Source organism: Dendronephthya gigantea, unplaced genomic scaffold (assembly GCF_004324835.1).
Source record: "Dendronephthya gigantea isolate DGI-Jeju-01 unplaced genomic scaffold, DenGig_1.0 000015F, whole genome shotgun sequence".
Classification (NCBI taxonomy): Eukaryota; Metazoa; Cnidaria; class Anthozoa; order Malacalcyonacea; family Nephtheidae; genus Dendronephthya; species Dendronephthya gigantea.
The window spans coordinates 629,462-653,025 of NW_021163025.1; the positions used below are offsets into that span (position 1 = coordinate 629,462).

Here is a 23,564-nt window from a genome sequence, read left to right on the forward strand (position 1 = left end):
GAATGTGGAATTTACTGCACGAGACACACCTCGTGTGCTTCTGCGAACTTCAAGGTCAGGGGAGAAAATAAAGGCTTGTGTGAGCTCAGTAGCCAAGCGGTGAAAGGCTTTCCTGGAAATCAAATCGAAAATGTCGATTTTGTCTACATGGAAGTCATAAATAAGGTGAGGTTTCAATATAGAATTTATATTAAAGAGTCGTTTATACAAGTATATTTGTGGTTTCCTACAGGAAATCCATCTTCAGCATTTTATATACACAAAGATGAAAAATGTCGGTGCAGATACTTTTCAGATAAATTCTGTTATTTGCCAAGTTATGACCCATGTTTAAGCGGAGAACTGTGATTATATTGGAAATACCGCGATTATAATCTATATATTTATATTCAAACTGATCATGAATTCATGTTAACATAAATGTGTTTTTAAAAATGCGTTGCCCTTAATCTAACAATCCATGCTCCAAGAAAATAAATTCCATGCACCTACAGTAAATTAAAACAGTTATCAAGAAATTAATTAATGAAGTACGTACAAAAGGTAAAGCAATGAATTCTCTCTTATATATATTGACTATATAGCTACGACATGAATTTATCAAAGTGACCATACACATGCATCGCTTGCAATACATGAAATATTTTTACAAATACCTTTTCGTTTGGTTGTCGTGAACATGCATTAAAACGGCTGCTCGCGTTTTCCAGTATAGAGTATAAATCTAGACAATTCAGTTTAAAATTAAACAAACTTAATAAAAACTATCAACAAGAAATATTAATATATACAGACTATAATAAAGCGACGATATTGGATCGCGTTCAAAGAGATTAAGGTAAATACGAGTTATGAAAAAAATATGAAAAACTAAAAAGCAACCGATAAAGATGATTGCATGGTTGTCTCACTAAAATCAACCTCAGTAATCTCCGTAACACAGTGCTGGCATGAGCACTGGTATCGCAAAAGTATAGGTCATGCGTGTAAATATGTCATATTTGAAACTTCGTTATATAAACTGATGAACAGACAGAGTGGCGTTAACAATCTTTTTCATACGCCAGGATAAGAATCGTATACGACTAATCGCATCGTGTAGATTGGCCTTTAAAAACCCGTCCCTCAATAGCGCATTAACTAATAATTAAGGTCTTTACTTCTTTACTTTTTTATAGAAAACCTCAAATCCTGCTTCACCAGGCCCTGTGACTGAAGAAAACACAAAAAGTAAGGCTTATTTTATCCAAGTTATAAGTTTTATCGACCTTCATATACTACTCCGCGCACACTTCAATCTGCTAAATATAAATGATGAAGAAGGTTTAGGAAATCTGTAGAAAAGCTTACCGCGCTCAGTATTTTAACAATACAACATCAACTTTCAGCGACTCCCATGACATGCTTCATTGCAAACTGGAAGAATGGTTTCAACGGAAAGGGATGGTCAAAATGTGGCGAGAAAAATCTTTTTATCACAGGATTTTATCGAATCGCCCCTGGCGGAGTAGAACCGTTATCTTTTCTGGAACACGCACGATGCTGTAATTCGACACCAGCGTACAGTGGTCAGCGTGGCGACTGTAGAGAGTTTACTGTGCTCAATGAAACTATGTAAGATCTTTTTAAAGTTAGCTTCAATGTGATTACTGTCCATAAATAATCTAACACTGCGGTTGCGGTTCGGTCGTGGTTAGGTTGCGGTTTAGTTGCGGTCGGTAGAAACCGCAGACGACCGGACACAAGGGGAAAAATACGATCGCGGTTGCCGTTCGCTTCCGAACGGAATGGTATGAACTGCTGAGAACGATAACATAATAATCAAATCAAAAACATCTTAAGAAATGTCTGTCAGACCGAGGTTTAACCTAGATTAACCGCGGTTTTTGTTACGTTATTTCTGGACAGTACTGCATGTAAGCATTTCCAACATACACTGTGCTTAGCTCATATTGTGAAGGCAAGTTAACCAGTTATTTAATACATTCTGCTAATGGTTGATACTGTATTTATGCAGGCGAAACTCGTGGTATACGTGCGCAGATGGTTACTTTCTGAACGGGTTAAAGCGCGGTCAAAGCGTATACGATATCGCGAACGGTCGATGCTGCAAGCCCACTGACCATCCTGAGTGGTACGGGACTTGTTATGACGAAGATGTTGGAACATCATTTGAACAAAAGGGATGGTCAAACTGTTCTCAGTCCGGGTATTATATCACTGGACTCTATCGTGGAAATGGTTATAATCTGGGCGATATTAACAAATTTAAATGCTGCCAAATGGCTGCCACATAATACTCTAATTTTTTTCCGCTAAACTCAAATCTTGTAACATATACCTCTGCTACCTGTGTTGTTGCTTATGAACTAAGTTATGATGTTTATTTTAGGATTTTTTTCCAATGAAGAACATTGGTAGCGGGATTAGCATTGTTGTTAGAACATATGCACTGCTCTGACCCGTTTTCCTCTTTGCAAACTATATTATATCCAATGTATATTCATCCGGCTAAATATTTTGAAATATATATATCGTTAAAATGTTCTCCTGTGTTTGTCGTGTTTCCTATTTAAATATTTCTTAATCTACGCTTAATCTACGCTTAATACGCTTAATCTACGCTTACCATTTCAAAAAATACACAATCATAGCCACGGTCGAAGTTTTTTCAAAACGCCCTATAGTCAGATGGGCGAGTCTATGGCGTCATTACAAAATATCATGCACGAGTATCACGTCAATAATTATGATGAATATCGTACCTGCAGCTGCAGCGGGATACTTAAGACACGAATTTAATCCTTGAGATAAGTATTAGTTACATTTATATAGGATTAGGGTTAAACCTAATCTTAATTCTATATATGGTATATAACCGCATGAACGCGATTTCAAGTTCCGAAACTGCGGTGATTTCTATAGTCAAGTATGTTAAAGTCTATGACTACACTCGTAAAATAATTTCAGCGTAACTGTCAAGCATGAAGTACGTATATTTTGTTCATCACGGTCTATAGCTATAGATATCAATCATGCAATTAAAACCAATATAAAGTTCAGAATTTTAATTACTTAAACTATCGTGTATATAAACAATTAAATAATATAAAATATTTATTAAAGAAAGATTGCAGATGTATATAGTTGTCAATATACTGTTGCATGCGTGCCACAAGGGCAGATAGCATCTTGAAATCAAAATCGTGTTTGGTTTTATCAGTGAATTTATATGCATGAATAATGGCAAACGGTTACATTAGATGGGCGATATTTTCTTTTTGTTTTGTTTTGTTAAAGCCTGTAAGCTGCTCTGAAGAAGTCTTATTCAACAGACGTGCAGACAGCTATTTTGACGGTTATGTTATAAGTGCGGAGCGCGCAGATTCCGAGATTGAATGTGGTATTCACTGTACGAGGCAGATGTCGTGTGCTTCTGCGAACTTCAAGGTCAGGGGAGAAAATAAAGGCTTGTGTGAGCTCAGTAGCAAAGCTGTGGAAGACCTTCCTGCAAACCGTATCAAGAATACTGAATTCGTCTACCTCGGACTCATCGAAAGGGTGAGCATGCAAGATTTAATATAAAATTTTATATTCCAAAGAATTCTTTGAACAAATATTTGTAAATATGTCTGGTTCTTTTAATCTATCTGCCCTGATTTTCGACGTTTACAGTCGGAAACAAAATGCGGCCTTTGTTGAAAACAAGTTCTGTCAATGTTATATTTGCCAATCTATAGTCGCTGTTCTGATATACAATAACACCATAATTATTACGATTCAAACAGAAATAATTATCAAAAGTGCTTCAAAATACCAGAAAGATTGAAATTTTGTAACACGTCGCAAAAAATTTTCCCTAGCGTGCATAAATTGTAGGCGAACCGAAGTTTTTAACGAATGTACGCAGCTTCAAAACCGGTCCGAAATTTATTGCTTTGGAAATATGAAAGTGATTAAGTGCTGCAAGCATTAACTGAAATCGCTGAATGATGGCCATTCCCAGAATTGGATGTAGTGAACAACTCCCTCGAATTCCCTCTCGAGCGTTTTTAAAAAAAAAGGAGTAAGATTAAAATCAAATTATACTAAGTTTGATGAAAAGTCTGACAGCCGGATATATTCATTTCGAGTAATTAAAAAGTCAGGCATGGATTTGTGTGTTGTTGAACTTGTTTATATACTAAGAAAACCTCTTTGGTCCAGAATATAGAAAATCGATCGTTTTCCCTTTATTCTCAATTTGAAGGTAGAAAAATTCTTCAGTAGAGCAAATCCATCGCGACGAATTCACCGTAATAATGAATATGATATCAAAGGCAAACTATATCGTGAATATAAAGATCATTGTCAGATCTTTCATCTCATTTGAATAGAGACCAGATGTTAAAGTTCGTAGCCAACTCCCTTGACTAGCTACGCTGCTCTGGGCAAGTTGTAAATATTTACTTGTATATTGTACACTGAGCTCCGCGTGAGTTTGCCCTAAAAAATTTCTCGTTTTTTTTTCAAATGGCAAAGTGCAGCCACCTTAACTGTATCTTATGCTTAATGAAACGAATTCATTCGAATAACTACAACTACAACAACTTACTTAGTGACATTTACGCCTGTATTCTCAAAGCTCACTCACACTCAAACTCATTGAGTAAGCGATCTTAATCTTCTCACAGGGTTTCCATAGAGGTATTTCCAGTCGAATAAAAGCTTGATTCTCAGTGTTTAACTTTGAATGTTTCCCATGGTTAAGAAAAAAAAGTTTTCATTGATCAGTGAAAATAAAATTTGTATCTCACATTCAATGAGTGCGAGTGTGAGTGTGAGTAAGCTTTTTGAATACAGGCGTTAGTGAAATTATCACGATTTTAAAACATTAGCTACTCAACATTTTCGGTTTCAATTTCAAAACATTATCCATGTTATTTTAGAAGTGCCCTGAACCTGGACAAGTATTTTCAAAAAGTGAGTAGCTAGTGAAAAATCTTGATTATAGCCTATCTGCATGGCCTTTGAGTTTTATTGGTGGAAAATTATAGATGGACAGTATAGTTATGCTAGGAAAACTATGTTCGGACCTTTTAGGAAAAAAGAAGTGCTTCTCATTCAAATCTTGCAAAGAAGTGCTTGAGGAGAATAGGTAAGTGTTATGGGTCTGATGCAATCAGAACACGCTAGGGTGTTTTCCTAAAATTATTGCAGCAACAAAATCTGTTCAAAAGTCTGTTTGCTCAGATGTAGCTCTGCGTTCAGTCTCTAATCTGCCAAATCTGTCGACCGCCTTTTTATGTTTATGGTGTCTCGTCGAAGGGACAAATTTCAAGCAAAAATGTATAGTGTCACCATGTTGCAAGCGCGCATCGATCGTAAACACATGTGTTGTGTGATTTTCGACAACAGGGACGCAAAGGACGGAGTCTACAAATTATTTGGTTCATCGCAACAATACGATGCGTACTGTCACATGTCCCAAATTCCAGGATGTGGAAATGAGAGAGAGACTGGGTGGACCCTTGTTATGAAAGTAGACGGGAATAAGGTATCACTGCATATAATATTATATACACTCCATATATCAAATATCTACGGGGAAGGGGAAGGGATAAGATTTATAGGAAATGGAAAAAGCTATAGGTTTTATGATTTCATTTTTTGAGGCCCATTACCTATATATAGCTATTCTTAGAACCTTTAAATATAGCTCCTCGTAATTTCACAGCAAACATTTACATATGATTCATCGCATTGGACGGACAAGAAAAGCTATGCGGTCGAGAATGGACTTGAAGGACTAACAGAGAAGGAAAGTAAACTAGCTTCCTATTGGAACACTCCTTTTAAGAAAATTTGTCTTGGTATGACGATTGACAGTAAAAGGGATTTCATGATGCTCGATTACGAGGCAAGTTCGCTGTACCATCTGATTGCAGATGGACATAATCGAAACACAACGGCTGGATATAAGCAGTGGAAGTTGTTAATACAATCAAGTCAAAAGAAGCTCCTTGAATATTGTGTTACAGAAGGTTTCAATATCAAGCATGGCAGTTTCTTTGCGCGTGTTGGTTTTGGGTCGAATGAACGACTGGAGTGTGACCGCGTTGGCACAGCACTTGCATTGGGCATACAATTTCGTAACGATAGGTTGGCGAATAATAACGAACTAGCAGCTGGTTATGTTGTAAGTCTTGAAGAGCATTCGGAAACAAAAGCCTTCGCGTATATTTTAGTTTCTTAGTATGCAATAAACACTAGCAAATGCCAAGACATATAGGAAACCAGCATGTTAAAATATTAATTACTTATACTATAATAATTATTATAGGTGCGACATACTAGGAGACTCACAAAGAGACCTCTTTCAAACGTCAAATTTTTATGTACCGAATCGAATGCAAATTAACTTACGCATCAAGACTTTAGCTCAATCCAACATGTTCGGCACATGTTCGACTTCTGAAACGGGCCCTATAGAGTTGCATGTAGCAATAGCAATATATCAATGTATCTATATCTATATAATCCATTTTGAATGTGACTATGAACAGTATATGCTCGATTACAATAAATGGACATGCACAAAGAAGTCATAGCTACATCATCATTTGGTAAAATTCTCAATTTTCATTAGTTGATTTACATGCGTGCAAAGAATAGTCTGAACATGCGCATTTCATAATGTTTCCCTGATACAACTAATAGTATATGAACATGCCCACTCAGGTCCCTTTAAGACCTTTTGAAGATGATATTTGAACCGTATTCAGCCGAAAGTTTCAGCTGGGCAAGAAACAGTTTGCCAATTTCAGTTTACAGTTTATAGCTCGAATGCCCCCAAACGTTAGAAACTAATCAGTTTTTTGGAGGAATGTAATGTCATCCCGTTCCGATTGCCAATAGCGGCGTTTATCTCGCCTTCAGGAATGGCAGTAAGGTTATACGTTATTTAGCTACGCCTTACACAAATAATATAACAAATTAAGTTGCCAGGAACAATGCGTTATATGAAGGCATTAAGTTAAATCATTACGTCGATAAGTCCCATCTTAAAGAAAAGCTTTTTGGAAGTTCGTGTATACACATCCAAATAAAAACTCCCACGGAATTCGAAAGTAAAGCACAGTATCATGCAGTTTCATTTAAATATTAAAATGAGTATTCCCAATAAATAAACGTTAATTTTTAATATTCGGCACGCTGTTATGAAAAAGGTTTATTAAAATACAGTGCTGTTGCTAGGAAGATGTGTTTACATTTTTAAAGTATCAATTTGATGGCAAACCCTTCGTAGACTCTATTACCTACGCTTAATATAAAGCTCGGAGTTCATTCAGTTTAATAGCACAATCGAAATGTCAGAATTTTTTATTAAAACACCTTGTCTTTATTTTCTTAAACAATTTCACTTTTGGTTGTTATTATTTTTGGAGTTGCAAACGCGTGGACAAAGCATTGACTTTTGCTTTGACGGCTCCAAGGAAGGTACGCTTCAATTTAACTACATTTTTCAGATTAATTTTTGCATGGATAAATTATATAGACATGCATAATCCTACTTTCCGTAGGCTATAGTGCATACATAGTTGATTCGAAACACCAAAGTATATACAGACTAAAATATTTATAGTTTTCCTACATCTCTCTTGCATGCATGTAGATTGCGGCAATGCAGTAATTTTTGTTCTTTCTCAAATATATATAGGTCATTACTTGATGAGGGACGTAATCAAATATGTCTATGCCCAATCTGGGATGGATTGTGTTTTACAATGTTTGCTTCAGGATAAATCATGTCGATCGGTTAACTTTATGAAAAACTCATGCGAATTCAATATCACTGAAAATTGCGAGCTACTCGGAGACACTGAAGCTGAGTTTCCAGAATTCTTAGACAAAGATGAAAACTTCGACTATTTTCTATTACTTCAACCAAACAGAGTAAGCCACATAGTCTACGAATATTCTATAGTTATATATGTTATTTACCGGCTGCAAGGTCCGAATAGAAAAATATTTTCCCGAGGTATATCGACGTTTTTGAGACCGAGGGGATTATTCTCCTATCCGGGCCAAGCAAAACGGTAAATAACGTATTTATTTCTTACAAAAAGCGGCGTTCGTTGTGTAGTATTTATTACTTTACCACTGTATTTATTACTTCTTATATACAACACTTTAGAATGGAATCATGAGCAAGAGTTCTTGCAAGGAAGTTTTAAAAGAAGATCCGTAAGAATACTAAAGATTACTTATTGTATCTGTATGATTGCTGCGGGCAATAAAAGATTAGTTAACTTTTAACTGTGGTTAAAGGCAGAATTGGCCAATCAGAGTTGTGTATTTCTGAGTTAACTATGCATCGTGTATAGTTAAATAATTTCATACAACCCGCCCCAGATGGGTTAAATATCAATTACTTGTGCTAGCTACAAATGTCATGAACTCTTTCAGGAATTATGAAAGCGGGATCTATTATCTGCAGCCCAACGCATCCGCACAAAAATATCCTGTTTATTGCGAAATGAGAGAAATCGCTGAATGTGGAGCAGGAGGCTGGACACTAGTAATGAAAATCGACGGGAGAAAGGTAATAAATACATCTACAAAAATGGTCTACAAAAAAGTCTCAATGTCTCTAATTTCACGCCAATAGATATGATTAATGGGACATAAAATTTATTCTTTCCAAAGTACGAACTGTGTCAAGGACGTAATGTTTAGAAAGAGAAAGTTTTTAGCTATCTTGAAACCCATCATGCCGCGGCGGACGAAGCATTTGCATGCATGTTGTTCAACGTACTGAAAATCTAGACACGCAGAAGGGTAACAATTGTAAATTTAAATGTCCTTTGCATTGCCACTTGAAACTTATGAGAGAGGATGACTGTGTTGTTTCGTATGTGTGGTATCCTTATCCCCAACTAATATATCTAAATCGCATCTCCACCATGCAACTATTGTAGCCGCTATACCCATCCACAGCAACAAACGTGGATAAGCGTGGATTGCAATTTCACCGTTTTCTTTGTACTAATGCTGTTTCTGATTGACTATAATTATAGTCCCTGAGCTATGTATGTATTTTCACCATGTGGTCGAAAGAAATGGATGGATGTATAAATTTATATGACCATAAAATTGAAGCCGGCACATAAAAAGGACTTTTATCTCCTGAACTTTAGAATGATTTTGCCGATTGTGAATGACTAGTGATGAAAGTTGACGGCAATAAGGTTCCAACCCGCGGAAAATAATAAACAATCTTATTACCATAGAAAAATAACTACTTTATTTTTAGAACGATTTCAACTATAGTTCTTCCTACTGGACCAACAAGAAAACCTACGCAGTGGAAGATGGTCTGGAAGGTCTGGTAGAAAAACAAACAAAACTTGCTTCATATTGGAACACACCGTTCCGCAAGATTTGCCTCGGAATGAAAACAACGGGTGACACAAATTGGATTTCAATTGACTACCAAGCCAGTTCTCTTTTCGACGTGATTGCTAACTCAGGTTACAAAGCAACGCGTGTCACAAGCAGCGCGTGGAAATCCCTTATTTCAGACTCGTCATTGCAAAAAAATTGCAACAAAGAAGGGTTCAATGTTCAAGCAAATACTCGGCAAACTTTAAAACTTCATTTGAGGATTGGATTAGTCACGAATGACGAGGCCCACTGCGATACCTGTGACGCATACATCGGCTTTGGTTTGTCGCAGTTTAGAGATAAGCACGCAGAGTTTCAAATATCTTGCGGCAATGTTAATTATAAACGTAACGTACACACTGCGGCATTCGGATACATATTTGTACAATAGCATTTGCAGAACTATTTCAATCCTGATGGTATATATTTACAATTAGCTGTGTAGCCTGTGTTAATTTGTAGATAGGAGTGCATTAAATCCTTAGACGTTGCACTGTTTACCCCAGAAAACATATAATGAGTTTGACTTATATTATACTACAAAATTAGGTACTCTTTTACTAAAATTGCACTCCTATATTGTCTTTGTAATGCAGCAATGCAGTGATCTATTGAACCTTAAACTACAATGTAATGTTTTATCGGAAGACTGGATAGAGGTGCATGGGCTATATATATTATACACTTTGCAAACAAATATATTTCTGGTAGACTTTTTCTGGTTACGAGGCCTCTGATACCTATATGAGTCCAATATGTTGATATTTGCATGTACGTGTGTGTTCAAGATCTCCTATAATATTTGTTACAAAGTATTCTCTGCATGTAAAGCCGTCTTGATTCCTTTGGTGGTTCAGCTATAGCATTCAATCGCAAACAAAGTGACCCGATTACCGAAGCTTAAAACGGCTTGGTTGAGATTAAAGATTACATAAAGATTATTAAAGATTAACTTTCTTAACGAACGCGCTTCTTGAATAGCATTAATTTTTTGCATGGTTTAATTGGGCAGTTGCTGAGTCAGATTTGATGGCGCACGACTCGTTTATCAAGTGCAAGAAGTAAGTTTAGTTCTTATCTACATCACAGTTATATACACATGCATGACCAACGTGAACGATTAAATAGTTTCAATTTAAAGATCTATTCGCAAGATCTAAATTTGTCGGAGACTCGGAGCCAATTCACTTCAAAAGTGCAGAATGTATATAGTCTGTATTGATTTGCTGAATCGATTTTCTGCCCAAAATTGCAAGTAAACAAACTATAAAACCCCTTAAGCCGCGATATTTATTAACACTATAAGGGGGTCATCATGCATGAATACCTATATGAAAATGTCGGTAAATCATACTTTTCCATGTACAATCTTGAATCATTTATGCATGTAACTATGTCCTTACTAAAACAATTCTGTAATATTATATAAAGAACGAAGCAAGCAGTTTTGCAAAATTGAAAGTTTTAATATTTTAAATTTTCCTAAAATTAAGCGTCGGTATGTAATTTTAAAAAATTTAAAAAAGTTATACTTTTAATAAAATGTTCATACGTACCGACATGCATGCAGTCATATATTATTAAATGTCAACTCAATTAATTTATATCCTATTTCGCCCGCTTCAAATCAATGAGTTTGTAAAAAATATAGGCTGCTTTATGATGATTAAAATCTTTCTAATTTTGGTTAAAATCACCGAGAATATTGATAAAGGATATTTAAATGAAGTCTTGATAAAAATTTCATAAATTTACAAACGCAATATAACTGGACAACAAGACATAAAATGCGCTTTTAGTGATTAAATATAGTGTTTTCAAGAGTCAGAAAAGACCGCAACTATTCGGCGATATAAAACGAGGAATTGGCTGTTGCCTGAGAATGCCAGAATTAAAAGTTTACTTCAAGAAAAACATATCGTTCGCTAAGTCATCGATATTTTTCACCTTAAAACATATTCGTTTTTGGTTATTTTTATTTCTTAATTTGCAAACCCTTGGACACGGCATCGATTTTTGCTTTGATGGCTCTAAAGAAGGTAAACTATAATTCAGAACAGATATTTGAAACAATTTTTCGATTTTTCTCGAATTCAAACAAAACCATAGCCTGGTCAATGTAATTTACTGTACTGATAGGTCATTTTCATTTACCGAAAATAGTGCTTATAAAAGAAAGTGCTTATCACACAAAATGTTTTTAAAAACCGTTTCCAGCTGATGTTTTCAGCAAGTATAAAATAAAGGTTAGATAAGATATATCTTGTAAAATCTTATCTCCTGAAGATGATTCAAATTTCAATCGAAATATAGATTTTAATTTAAAAAATTTTATTTACATACAATGAATCTATTTGCAATAATTCCCTAAAAAGGAAACAAAGTACACACTGCATGCAAGCACTACAATACGTCATCTTTTCCCACTTTTAAATTGGCGCTGAAGCTTTCAAAGCGCATGCACATACATTATTATTATGAGTAAATATAGAGTAAATTTGCCCATCTTTTTACCTTAGAGTTATATTTGTATACAGGTCATTACTTTGCAATTAAAGTAACCAAAATTTTTCATGCTGAATCTGGGCCAGATTGTGTCTTGAAATGTTTGCTGGAAGATGAAACATGTCGATCAGTCAACTTTTGGAAACTTCAAGATAATTACAATGACACTCAAAATTGCGAATTACTCGCATTTATTGATTCGGAATTTCCAGAGCTTTTACACGAAGATGTGAACTTTGATTACCTTGTATTAATTCAACCAAAAAGGGTAAGTAAAAATATATATGAAGTGAGTTCAACAAAATGGCATCTTCAGTTATTGTAATTTTCTATCATTTAAGCCTGGTATTATTCGCAGAAGCTGCAAAGAGCTATTTGCTGAAGATCCGTAAGTATATTTCATAATTTTAATTTCATTGGATTCAATTATTGCCGGATAAATTATTTAAGTACAAATATGCTTTCAGCAACCGTCCAAGCGGTGTCTATTATCTCCAAGCTAACCTCTTTGCCCAAAAATACCGAGTTTACTGTCAAATGAGCGCGTTAGACGGATGTGGAACAGGAGGCTGGACACTAGCTTTGAAAACAGACGGGAATAAGGTATGTGCATGACGAAAATCTCAAAATATTATAGCTATGTCCATCCTAAGAAGCACTCTTACCATTAACACATCAAAGCATTGAAGTTTCCGTTAATCTTACTTTTTATTAGCAAACATTCACATACGCTTCGCCTTACTGGACGAACAAGGAAAGCTATGCAGTTGAAGATGGAGTTGAAGGACTAACAGAGAAAGAAAGTAAACTGGCCTCTTATTGGAACACTCCTTTTAAGAAAATATGTCTTGGTATGACCGTTAATGGCGACAGAAGATGGATGATGTTTGATTATGAAGCCAGTTCGCTGTACAGTTTGATTGCAGACGGGCAGTATCGAAACACAAGCGCTGGACGGGCCACGTGGAAATCTCTGATCGCAGACTCATCTTTACAACCATTCTGCAACGAAGAAGGCTTCAGCCATGCGAGCAAAGATTTCAATGTGCGTATTGGGTATTACGCAAATAATCAAAACAATTGCGGAACGCCCGACTCATGTGTTGGATTTGGTATTCGTTACAAGGCCTGCAACATAAGGTCTCATATAACATGCGGTAATATCGCGCAATGTAGTGGAAACGATAATGGCAATAAATTAACTCCAGCATTCGGATATATTTTAGTTCAATAGTACATCTTCACAATTACATACAGTGCTTAAATATTCTTTGGTTATACCTAAAAGTTATTCTGCATGGATGGGGGAAAAATCAAAAGTTTGATTATAGTAATAATTAGTAGAAGTGTAAATAAGGAAAATTCTGGTCAAGCGAATCACCTATGAAGACTGTGGGTGTCAGGATGACTGATAAAGAATGGCGGATTGTGGTTTTTTACAATCGCTCTAAAATCTAATATTAATTGTTAGCTCCAAATCTGTAGTTTTATTGCTTTTCAGAGTTTTTTTAAAACGGTGGTTTTCGACGATCCACTATCTCCCGGAGATCAAACTTCGGAATAAAAGAACTGAAGCAATTCGTGTTTATATATTTGTATATTTATTAATACCAAATGTATTACTGCCGAGTGAACTAAGCACGGAAGAAAAAGGCATGAAATTAAATCAAGGATTACTTTGATGAAATTCGAGGTTTTGTTTTGACAAGTGCGATGTTTGAAATTATATTTAGAATATTGTAATTAAACATTCATGCAACAAAATTAAGAGGCGTATATATTAATATATAACTCAAAATTATCGTGAGAATGTTAACAGTTGCTATAGCATTAAAATGTAATTTATATCTCATCGCAAGAAATGAAAAGTACAATGAAACAATCTATACATTTATTACTCTTATTTTGTTCTTATTTTGTGCAGCACGTGTAGCGCAACATAATTTAGAAGGAAAGAATGATTAAAGGGACTCTAAATTGCACTGTGAAATTAAAAATATGTCATTCTCACTTGTTAAAGATATTAGTTTCAGGGATGTATATTAAATGACAAAACGACATATGACAGCTCTCCATTATAGGGATGCAATTCTTAATTTTCAATACCTTGTCTTTTAGCGAAACAGGCTACAATCATATCGTTACCTACCAAAGTATTAGCAAATTTTGCGGCATATATATAACGTACGTTGGAAACTTAATATGTCAATGCTGCAAATACATTTGAGAAACATCGTTTGTCTTCCGACCTTAAATTTTGCCTTCTTGAAACACCGCTATGCTTGGATTTTGATTTTAATTATATATAATTTGCAAGGCTTTGGACAGAAGATAGAGTTTTGCTTTAATACGTCGAAACAAGGTTGGTACAAACGTCTGATGATGCTATATGAAGTTTTCTTAAATATAAAACGAAACAAACACGTTCTGATTTCGACAAGGTTTTAGATGTATTTTTATATAAAGCTTATAAATAATATACCACGATTATATGCATTATATTGTATGGGGTCAATCTCGTACCCAGGGGGTCAATCTCGTACCCAGGGCCTCAAAAAAAACAAGTTAGTATGAGCATATATACATATATAACGTCAAGTGATACAAAATGTTATATAAATTGATAAAGGCACAAGATTATTTTGTAATTATTAAATGATACGATAATTTCCTTATTAAGACTCGCCTTTACTAACATATACCCAACATATTATGTTAATAAATGGCCAGGGAGGAATACAGATTACCACGGAAAGATAAAATTGAAACCTTTCCATTCTTTCAATAAGGACATTTTTATAGAAGTGATGTGATAAAAATTGTCCAGGCTACATCTGGAGAAGATTGCATTTTACAGTGCATCGTGCAAGAAAAACGATGCAGATCTGTTAACTACAGAAAGACTTTAATCACTAACGATACTGCTAACTGTGAATTACTCAAAGACGTTGACTTTGAAAATCCAGGATTATTACAGGAAGATGGACACTTTGATTACATTTCATTAGTTAAACCAAAAAGAGTGAGTATATAATTATGTATTAGAAATTGTTTCCTCTGAAAGGAGAATATTTTATTTCATTGAGTATTTTTACCGCTTGAGATCATATCAACAAGGAGGAATATTGTTTTAGACCAAGCAGCAAAAATTGTTTACATTTTTAATAACCCAATCAGACTAAATATACATCGATATAACTCTTTTTAGTAATAAGTTACATTATTTACTATCTTACATGAAAAAATTCTGGCATTCTGATTGGCTTATCCTGAAAACCAAAAACAAATTTGACGAATAGTTTTAAAAGAACTTCCTCCTTGTTGGTCATATCATTAATAATTGAATATACTTCTTCCATGGCTAAAGCATCAAATTTATCTCTCACCCTGACATAATCAAATTATCACGTTGTATAGACTTCATTAAAGACCGCCGCTTAATGCCATATCGCCTGAAATAATCATTCTCGCACAAAAATCGCAGCAAAAATCGCGAGTGTAAACGCTCTTTGGTTTGCCGGAGATCTTGCATGTCCCTAGGAATCATCATGCATATAGATCATATGATCTTAACGCCCTACCCTGCTACTGGAGTCGTATGCTAGAATCAGCAACTAATATTCGGGCTACTGAAAGAATATTTTTATTTTGATCATAGAACAATGCATAATTATTAATTAAAATACTGATTAAACATTTAAAAAGCTGATTACACTAAGGATTATTATTTTCACACACTTAGTAAATTATCTGCTTTGAAAGTTTGAGAATGACGATAATTTTAATACAAAAACCGAGAAATGTCGCGCAGAGAAACTTGACACAGGCCTAGATTTGTTTCAAATAAATTGCACCTGCTGAAATAATAATAGGCATAATGAATTGTATTGTGTGCATAATTTTCTTCCTTTATTTCTCTGTACATAAAATGATTAATTGTATACATGCACGAGTGATTTAATTAAGAAATGCAGCGATATATATTAAGGGTTCTATAGACAAAGTTATATAACATTTAACAACACATGCACCTAACTGGACGGGATGGACGGTGTTTCGCTTTATCAACGACATTTGTCATTTCAGTGTGCAACGTTTTGAGAAGTGTTTTCTTATAACGTAGAACAAAATCTTCAGTTCAACACCAAGTACTCTACAAGAAGATCGGAATTAGGATTGGACAAACATCTCTCATCGCAGTTCCATCCAGAAAACGACAAACATGTTCATGAGGAAAATCACATCCTTATATATATGGCTTTGTTTTCCTATTTACATATTTTCAACAGGATTTTCGCACGGTTTTGAAAGTGCTCTGTTTCGCAAGCAAAAGAGCGTTTACTTTCCGAATTTCGTGTTAAAAAGTGTTGTCGTAGGCAGTGAGACGGAGTGCTGTTGTTTCTGCTTAGAAGAAAAATTTTGCGCGTCAGTCAATTATAAAGCAACGGGAGATGGCAAAGGTCTCTGTGAAATGAACTCGAAAATATTAAGGGATTTTCCATTGGATAGAATTCAAAACTCTGATTTCATTTATTTTGAGAAACTAAAATTTCAGGTAATTATTCGACGATGAGTCGGATATGCAACCGCGTCAGATCAATGTTTCATATTTCTATACATAGGCGTAAAAAAAATTTGCTAGCTTTTTTATTTATTTCTCCTCGCTTAAAGGTTATAGGCGTGAATCATTGAATCTTTCGGTTCAGTCAGCCTTCCCATGGATGAATGTTAATTATACTGCAGGGAATAAATATACAATAACTGAATCAATGAAAACTTATCTATATTTCTACCACACGGTTTAGACGCTGGGGCTTCTTATGGGCTGAACTTAATATTGTTATTATTTATTTAAAGTAATTCACATTCTCTGATTGGCTAACAGCCATCCTCATAACGTCAACGAGTGACGTCATAACGTGGGGTAAGATTGTTGCACGCTATTACGTCAGAACATGTGTTACATAAATATCTGCTTCCCACGTTATGACGTCACACTAATGGCAAAGACATAAAAGACATTAAAGAGAACAGGAATACGAGGAAATAACGTTTCAATGTTAATTCTTTTAAATATTAAAAAAAAAATTTGGAATGAGGTTTTCAAGCCGAAGTTTTTAAAATAAACAATTCTTCGCATTTTTCTATTAATTTCGGCGGAACTCATGGCTAAATTAAGTGCCTTAAGAGGAAATATACTCAACCATAAGTATTCTGATTTCTTAGAAACCCCAAGTGATATCACCACAAGCTCCATCAACATCTCCAGAGACGAAAACGTTATCGTTTAGTAAGTTTTGAAGTAAAGTATATACCTATACTCTCCATTTATAAGCAAGTTTAAAAAAAGTTAATTATATCGCACAGCATGAATATGGAACTTTCTTGGCATGTATACCTCGTACTCGGGGGCATATAAGTAATGAAATGTATACTCTCTGAGGCTGACAGAATTCAATTCAGAATTCAATTCACAATTCAATAGAACACGCAGAATGTACTTAAGAGTTATTGACCGATCCCGAGGGAAACATCATATTTTACATGTCGACCACCATAAAATATTTCCCAAGACGGGCCCGAGTTTTAGCGAGAAAAAGCGAGCGAAATATTTAAGGTATAAACCAATGGTCGTTTTAACTTCTGAAAACTAAAAAAGTAATTATTTAACAACTTTAAATACAGAGAAAGCGACAACAAGAAAAGTTATAGATTCGACAACACGACCTACAAGTAAGTATTCAAAGCAGGTGTCCGTTTAAACCAACGAAATATTTAAGGTATAAACCAATGCATATGCATGGTCGTTCTTAAAAAGTAATTATTTAACAACTTTTAAATACAGAGAAAACGACAACAAGAAAAGTTATAGATTCGACAACACGACCTACAAGTAAGTATATTTATAGCAGGAGTCCGTTTAAACCAACGAAATATTTAATATATAAACCAATGCATATTGTCGTTCTAAAAAAGTAATATTTACAACTTTTAAATACAGAGAAAACGACAACAAGAAAAGTTATAGATTCGACAACACGACCTACAAGTAAGTATATTTATAGCAGGAGTCCGTTTAAACCAACGAAATATTTAATATATAAACCAATGCATATTGTCGTTCTAAAAAAGTAATACACTGTTATTTTCAGGGTGTTATTTTAACACCACTTTTAAGGGATTCTAGGGGTGTAATAGGGGAGTTACAAAATTCCAGCTTAATAACTCCATAGTTGGACTTAAAATAACACCACGTAAGGGGGTTACGCGCAATGTAACACCATTTTGGGGGTTAAAATAAGTACATTATACCACGTGATCAAGCTGATGCAATCATGCAAAACGAGCTATTTTTCAAAACCTTCGCAAGCACTACTGGTTCCACGGGAGAATTGCCTGTATTTTTAAAGATAAATTACGACTAAAACCGAATTGAACGAGGAAAAGTGAAAGAAAGGTTGGCGGATTTGCTGTATGCAGTTAAAAACGGCAATGTACGTACTTGAATATCATTTTCATGCCTCTCGGAGTGCGACTGTTTACCTGCCGATTGTGGATATAAATTAAACTGCAGTTCGTGAGCTAAATTGTCTGTAATTCTCTGTTGGAAGAAAGTGTACAGTTGCTCAGCCATCCAGGATACAAACACAATTGCGCTGGTGTGTAATATATTTTCAATATTTCAACAGAAAACCTTCAGCAAGTGTCGACAAAATAATTCAATACAAAACTATTAATGTAGGTCGCTAAAAATATCTTGATATGGAACAGTAGACATGAAAAACATTTTTCATATTCTCATAGTCTAAAGGAAAATAAGGACTTATATATGAATTAAATATATTTAATAATAGGATGAAAAGGTATTATATATAGTATAATATATCCTATATATAGTATAATATATCCTAACGTAGGCAACTTCAATCACAATATCGAGATGTACACATGAAAACAATCCGAAAATACGTCAATTAATACCTAAAACTAATCTAAAATAACAGTTGAAATGAAATCTACAATATTTTTACTATATACTGCCTACGTTTTAACTTTGAAAACAAGTTATAGAAGCGAGGAAAATGCGAAGTTTTTGATATTTTACTCATTTTTTAAATGGGCCGTTGCTGGACCCGCGCTGCATGTTGACGTTTGAAAATGACGAATTCGTAATCTCATTGGCTGTCACAACAGCAAGAATAAAAAACAGCCAATGAGGTTACGAATTCGTCATTTTCAAACGTTCTTAAAAGTCTACAGCGCGGGTCCAGCATCGGCCTATTCCAAAAATAAGTAAAATATCAAAAACTTTTCGGCATTTTTCTCGCTTCTATAACTTGTTTTCAAAGTTAAAACATAGGAAGTATAAAGTAAAAATATTGTAGATTTCATTTCACTTGTTATTTTAGATTAGTTTTAGGTATTAATTGACGTATTTTCGGATTGTTTTCATGTGTACATCTCGATATTGTGATTGAAGTTGCCTACCTTAGGATATAATTTGTAAAGTTTTTACAATGCATTTGTTTGTTCTTTAAAAGAAAAAAGTTTAGATTTCTGATGATTTATCAGGAAACTTTAATATGAAGTTGTATTTATGTTGTAAATATTGTAGATTGGATATAAAGTAATAAAATTTTGCTCAAATTTTTGTATGATTCTTTATTTCTTTCCGGGTATTATAGCGGGATCCTGAAAACGGGGTTATTTTAACCCCAAAATGGGAGTTAAATGTAACCCCAAAATGGGGATTAAAATTTAACTCCAGAAACGGTGTTATTTGTAACCCCAAAAAAAGGATTATTTTCGATTAAATCTCGTAACCCCTGTTTTTGGTGTTAAAATAACACCCTGAAAATAACAGTGTATTTACAACTTTTAAATACAGAGAAAACGACAACAAGAAAAGTTATAGATTCGACAACACGACCTACAAGTAAGTATTTATAGCAGGAGTCCGCTTCAACTAACGAAACATTTAACGTATAAACCAATTGTCGTTTTGAATTCTGAAAACTAAAAAAGTAATTCTTTAACAACTTTTAAATGCAGAGAAAGCGACAACAAGAAAAGTTATAGATTCGACAACACGACCTACAAGTAAGTGTTTATAGCAGAACTCACGAAATATTTAAGGTATAAACCAATGCATATGGTCGTTCTAAAAAAGTAATTATTTAAAACTTTTAAATACAAAAAAACGACAACAAGAAAGGTTATAGATTTGACAACACGACTTACCAGTAAGTGTTTATAGCAGTAGTCCGCTTCAACTAACGAAACATTTAACGTATAAACCATGCAATTGTCATTTTGAATTCTGAAAACTAAAAAAGTAATTATTTAACAACTTTTAAATGCAGAGAAAGCGACAACAAGAAAAGTTATAGATTCGACAACACGACCTACAAGTAAGTGTTTATAGCAGGAGTCCGCTTAAACTAACGAAATATTTAACGTATAAACCAATTGTTGTTTTAAATTCTGAAAACTAAAAAAGTAATTATTTAACAACTTTTAAATGCAGAGAAAGCGACAACAAGAAAAGTTATAGATTCGACAACACGACCTACAAGTAAGTGTTTATAGCAGGAGTCCGCTTAAACTAACGAAATATTTAACGTATAAACCAATTGTTGTTTTAAATTCTGAAAACTAAAAAAGTAATTATTTAACAACTTTTAAATACAGAAAAAGCGACAACAAGAAAAGTTATAAATTCGACAACACGACCTACAAGTAAGTATTTATAGCAGGAGTCCGCTTAAACTTGCGAAATATTTAATATATAAACCAATGCATATGGTCGTTCTAAAAAAGTAGCTAATTATTTACAACTTTTAAATACAGAGAAAACGACAAGAAAAGTTATAGATTCGACAACACGACCTACAAGTAAGTATATTTATAGCAGGAGTCCGTTTAAACCAACAAATTATTTAAGACCAATGCATATGGTCGTTCTAAAAAAGTAATTATTTAACAACTTTTAAATACAGAAAAAGCGACAACAAGAAAAGTTATAGATTCGACAACACGACCTACAAGTAAGTATTTATAGCAGGAGTCCACTTAAACTAACGAAATATTTAACGTATAAACCAATTGTCGTTTTAAATTCTGAAAACTAAAGAAGTGATTATTTACCAAATTTGAAATACAGAAAAAGCGACAACACGAAAAGTTATAGATTCGACAACACGACCTACAAGTAAGTTTAGCTATATATAGCAGGGGTCCGTTTAATCCAACAAAATATGTAAGGTATAATAAACCAATGGTCGTCTCCGTGTATAAAAGCGAGAATGATAGAATGAATACAAGAGTAGCTCTATAATTGATATATACATGTAATATACTATATCTCATATACAAAAACAGCCACCCACCTGCCAAGTAGGTTTTATTTTTTGTAAAGTTTAATTTACTATAATTTTAAATACAGAAAATAAAAAGACAGAAATAGTAATTGAGGCCATTGGACCTCAAATTAGCGGTAAGTATAGCAAGGCCTCCATGCAAGACACTGCATGGGCAAAAGAGAACAAGCCTGATACAAATGTGGCGTTTGCTGCGATCTCATTAACCAACTGCACCACGTCGTTAAGTTATGCGATAAGGAATATAATTGCATAATGATGTCGAGATAAAAAAGCTAGCCAAAATATGTTGAGAGATTGTAGTGTACAAGAAAGTTATTACGAGAATCAGTTTTTAAAGAATATATTATGCAGAAACTGCAAGAAATTCCTAAATAAGATACCTGATATTCTGGAATACAATATACCTTCCATTATAATTTTAAGCCTCCTTAAGTCGCCGCAGTATGTGCAAACACTCCGAAAGAGGAGGGAAACCTCATGAAAGGCCTATATAAGTATGCACATGTACAGACCTGAACATAAATCGTATCTGACCAGAAACAAACCCCATATATCCGCAATCATGCGGGAAATTTTTTTCCCCCCATATTTGTTTCCGATTTTTACAGAACCCCTAAAAGCATCGTCATGTAAAGAATTACTTGCAAAATACGGGTATGGTTTTCAGAATATATTATATAGCTAGAGAACCCAATACTTAATAGCTTATACAACTTATATCCACAATTTAACTGTAGAGTCACAATTAGATGGTTACAGTTCTAACATTGCTCTCAGTTGGGGTTTTTTTTCAAGGAAAATTCCAATTTCTTTCTTCAGAAAATTCAATTCCAATCAACATCTGTACAAACTTAGTTGTTTTTAGATTGCTAAACAAATGTAATATTTTGTTTTCAAAGTTCGTTACCTAATGGAGCATATGACTTGGAAGCAAATGGCGTTCGATTTACTGTATACTGCCACATGACCCAACTAGGTCAATGCGAAGGAGGAGGTTGGACTTTAGTCTTGAAGATGGATCATAAAAAGGCAAGTATATGCCATGCAGACGCCAGTAACGATACAGACTATTGTACGTATATTGCATATAATATAGGAATTAGATGACGCATCCAAATCTTCATGTCTCAATTCTTCTCTTTTTGTTTTTAGCAAACATTCAAATACGAGTCCAGTTATTGGAAGAAAAAAACGGTTTACAAGCTTTCTAACGGAGTTAAAGGACTGACACAGGATGAAACATTGCTGGCTTCGTATTGGAATTCAGCGTTTACGAAAATTTGCTTCGGTATGGAGCATGATGGTAAATTAAGATGGATAAAAAGTACCTACAAAGGAAGTTCGCTGTACGATGTGATCGCAGATGACAAAACTCGCACCAGTCAAGTTAGTAAAAACAAATGGTTATCATTGCTTAGCGGAGCGAAATTACAGTCAACGTGCAGAAAGAGCGGATTCAACATCAAATGCAATAATTTTAAAGCTCGGATTGGTACCATTGGTAACAATGAAGCAAACTGTAACTCTTGCGATTCTTGGATAGGATTCGGTTTGTGGTCGACGCAAAAATGTGGAAGAACATCTACGGTAACCTGTGGTAATGCCTATATGTGCCCAGCCAACGCATATACGGAGATTGGTGCATTTGGCTATATTCTGGTGAAGTGAATCGACAGTTCAAGGCCAAACGTTTCTCCCCAGTTAATTTATTTCACTTGATTTGACAAACAAAATTAGTTAATAATGCATGGTGACAGAGGTGGAAATATAGAACGCAGCATTTAGTACTTTAACCTCGAGCAGAAAGTATATATTATAATATATTATATGTGAAAGATGAAAAAATTTTTCTTCAATATATTCGTAGTTCTTAATGATTCTTACTTCCACCTTTATACTTCAAAGCTTACACACTACACAATGTCACTGCATGTGGACGCACAATAAACAACATGGAATATCTGATATTGGGTTGACTTATGTACACCTTAACTGGTCTCAATTGATGCGTCACTTTGAATAAACCAACGTAATCCAATCAGTGAAAACTAATTAGCTCTGGAAACTGTTAGGACTGGAACATAATAATGTATAGTTAATTTGAAAAAGTTTTATCTTAATCTCGAGTGGAAAACATACACATATTAAATTCAAGCCAGGGAACGTTGAGAAAAATGTGTCGGCCGGATCTTTACACACCGATTCTACTCGCAAGCCGTGGCAGTCAGTGTAAATGTGAGATTCATTCCA

The 23,564-nt window shown here is 34.5% G+C and overlaps 1 protein-coding gene and 1 long non-coding RNA gene across 2 annotated transcripts; both read left to right on the forward strand.

Moving 5' to 3' along the window:
- Positions 1-12,468: 12,468 nt before the first annotated feature.
- LOC114520173 (uncharacterized skeletal organic matrix protein 5-like) lies at positions 12,469-13,165 on the forward strand. The gene is made up of 2 exons (XM_028540399.1): positions 12,469-12,534; positions 12,647-13,165. The coding sequence occupies exons 1-2, from the start codon at positions 12,469-12,471 to the stop codon at positions 13,163-13,165; spliced, it is 585 nt and encodes a 194-aa protein (XP_028396200.1).
- An 8,211-nt stretch (positions 13,166-21,376) lies between these two features.
- On the forward strand, positions 21,377-22,292 carry LOC114520028. The gene is made up of 3 exons (XR_003686657.1): positions 21,377-21,427; positions 21,923-21,968; positions 22,214-22,292. It is a non-coding gene; the product is annotated as an uncharacterized LOC114520028 (long non-coding RNA).
- Positions 22,293-23,564: the final 1,272 nt, after the last annotated feature.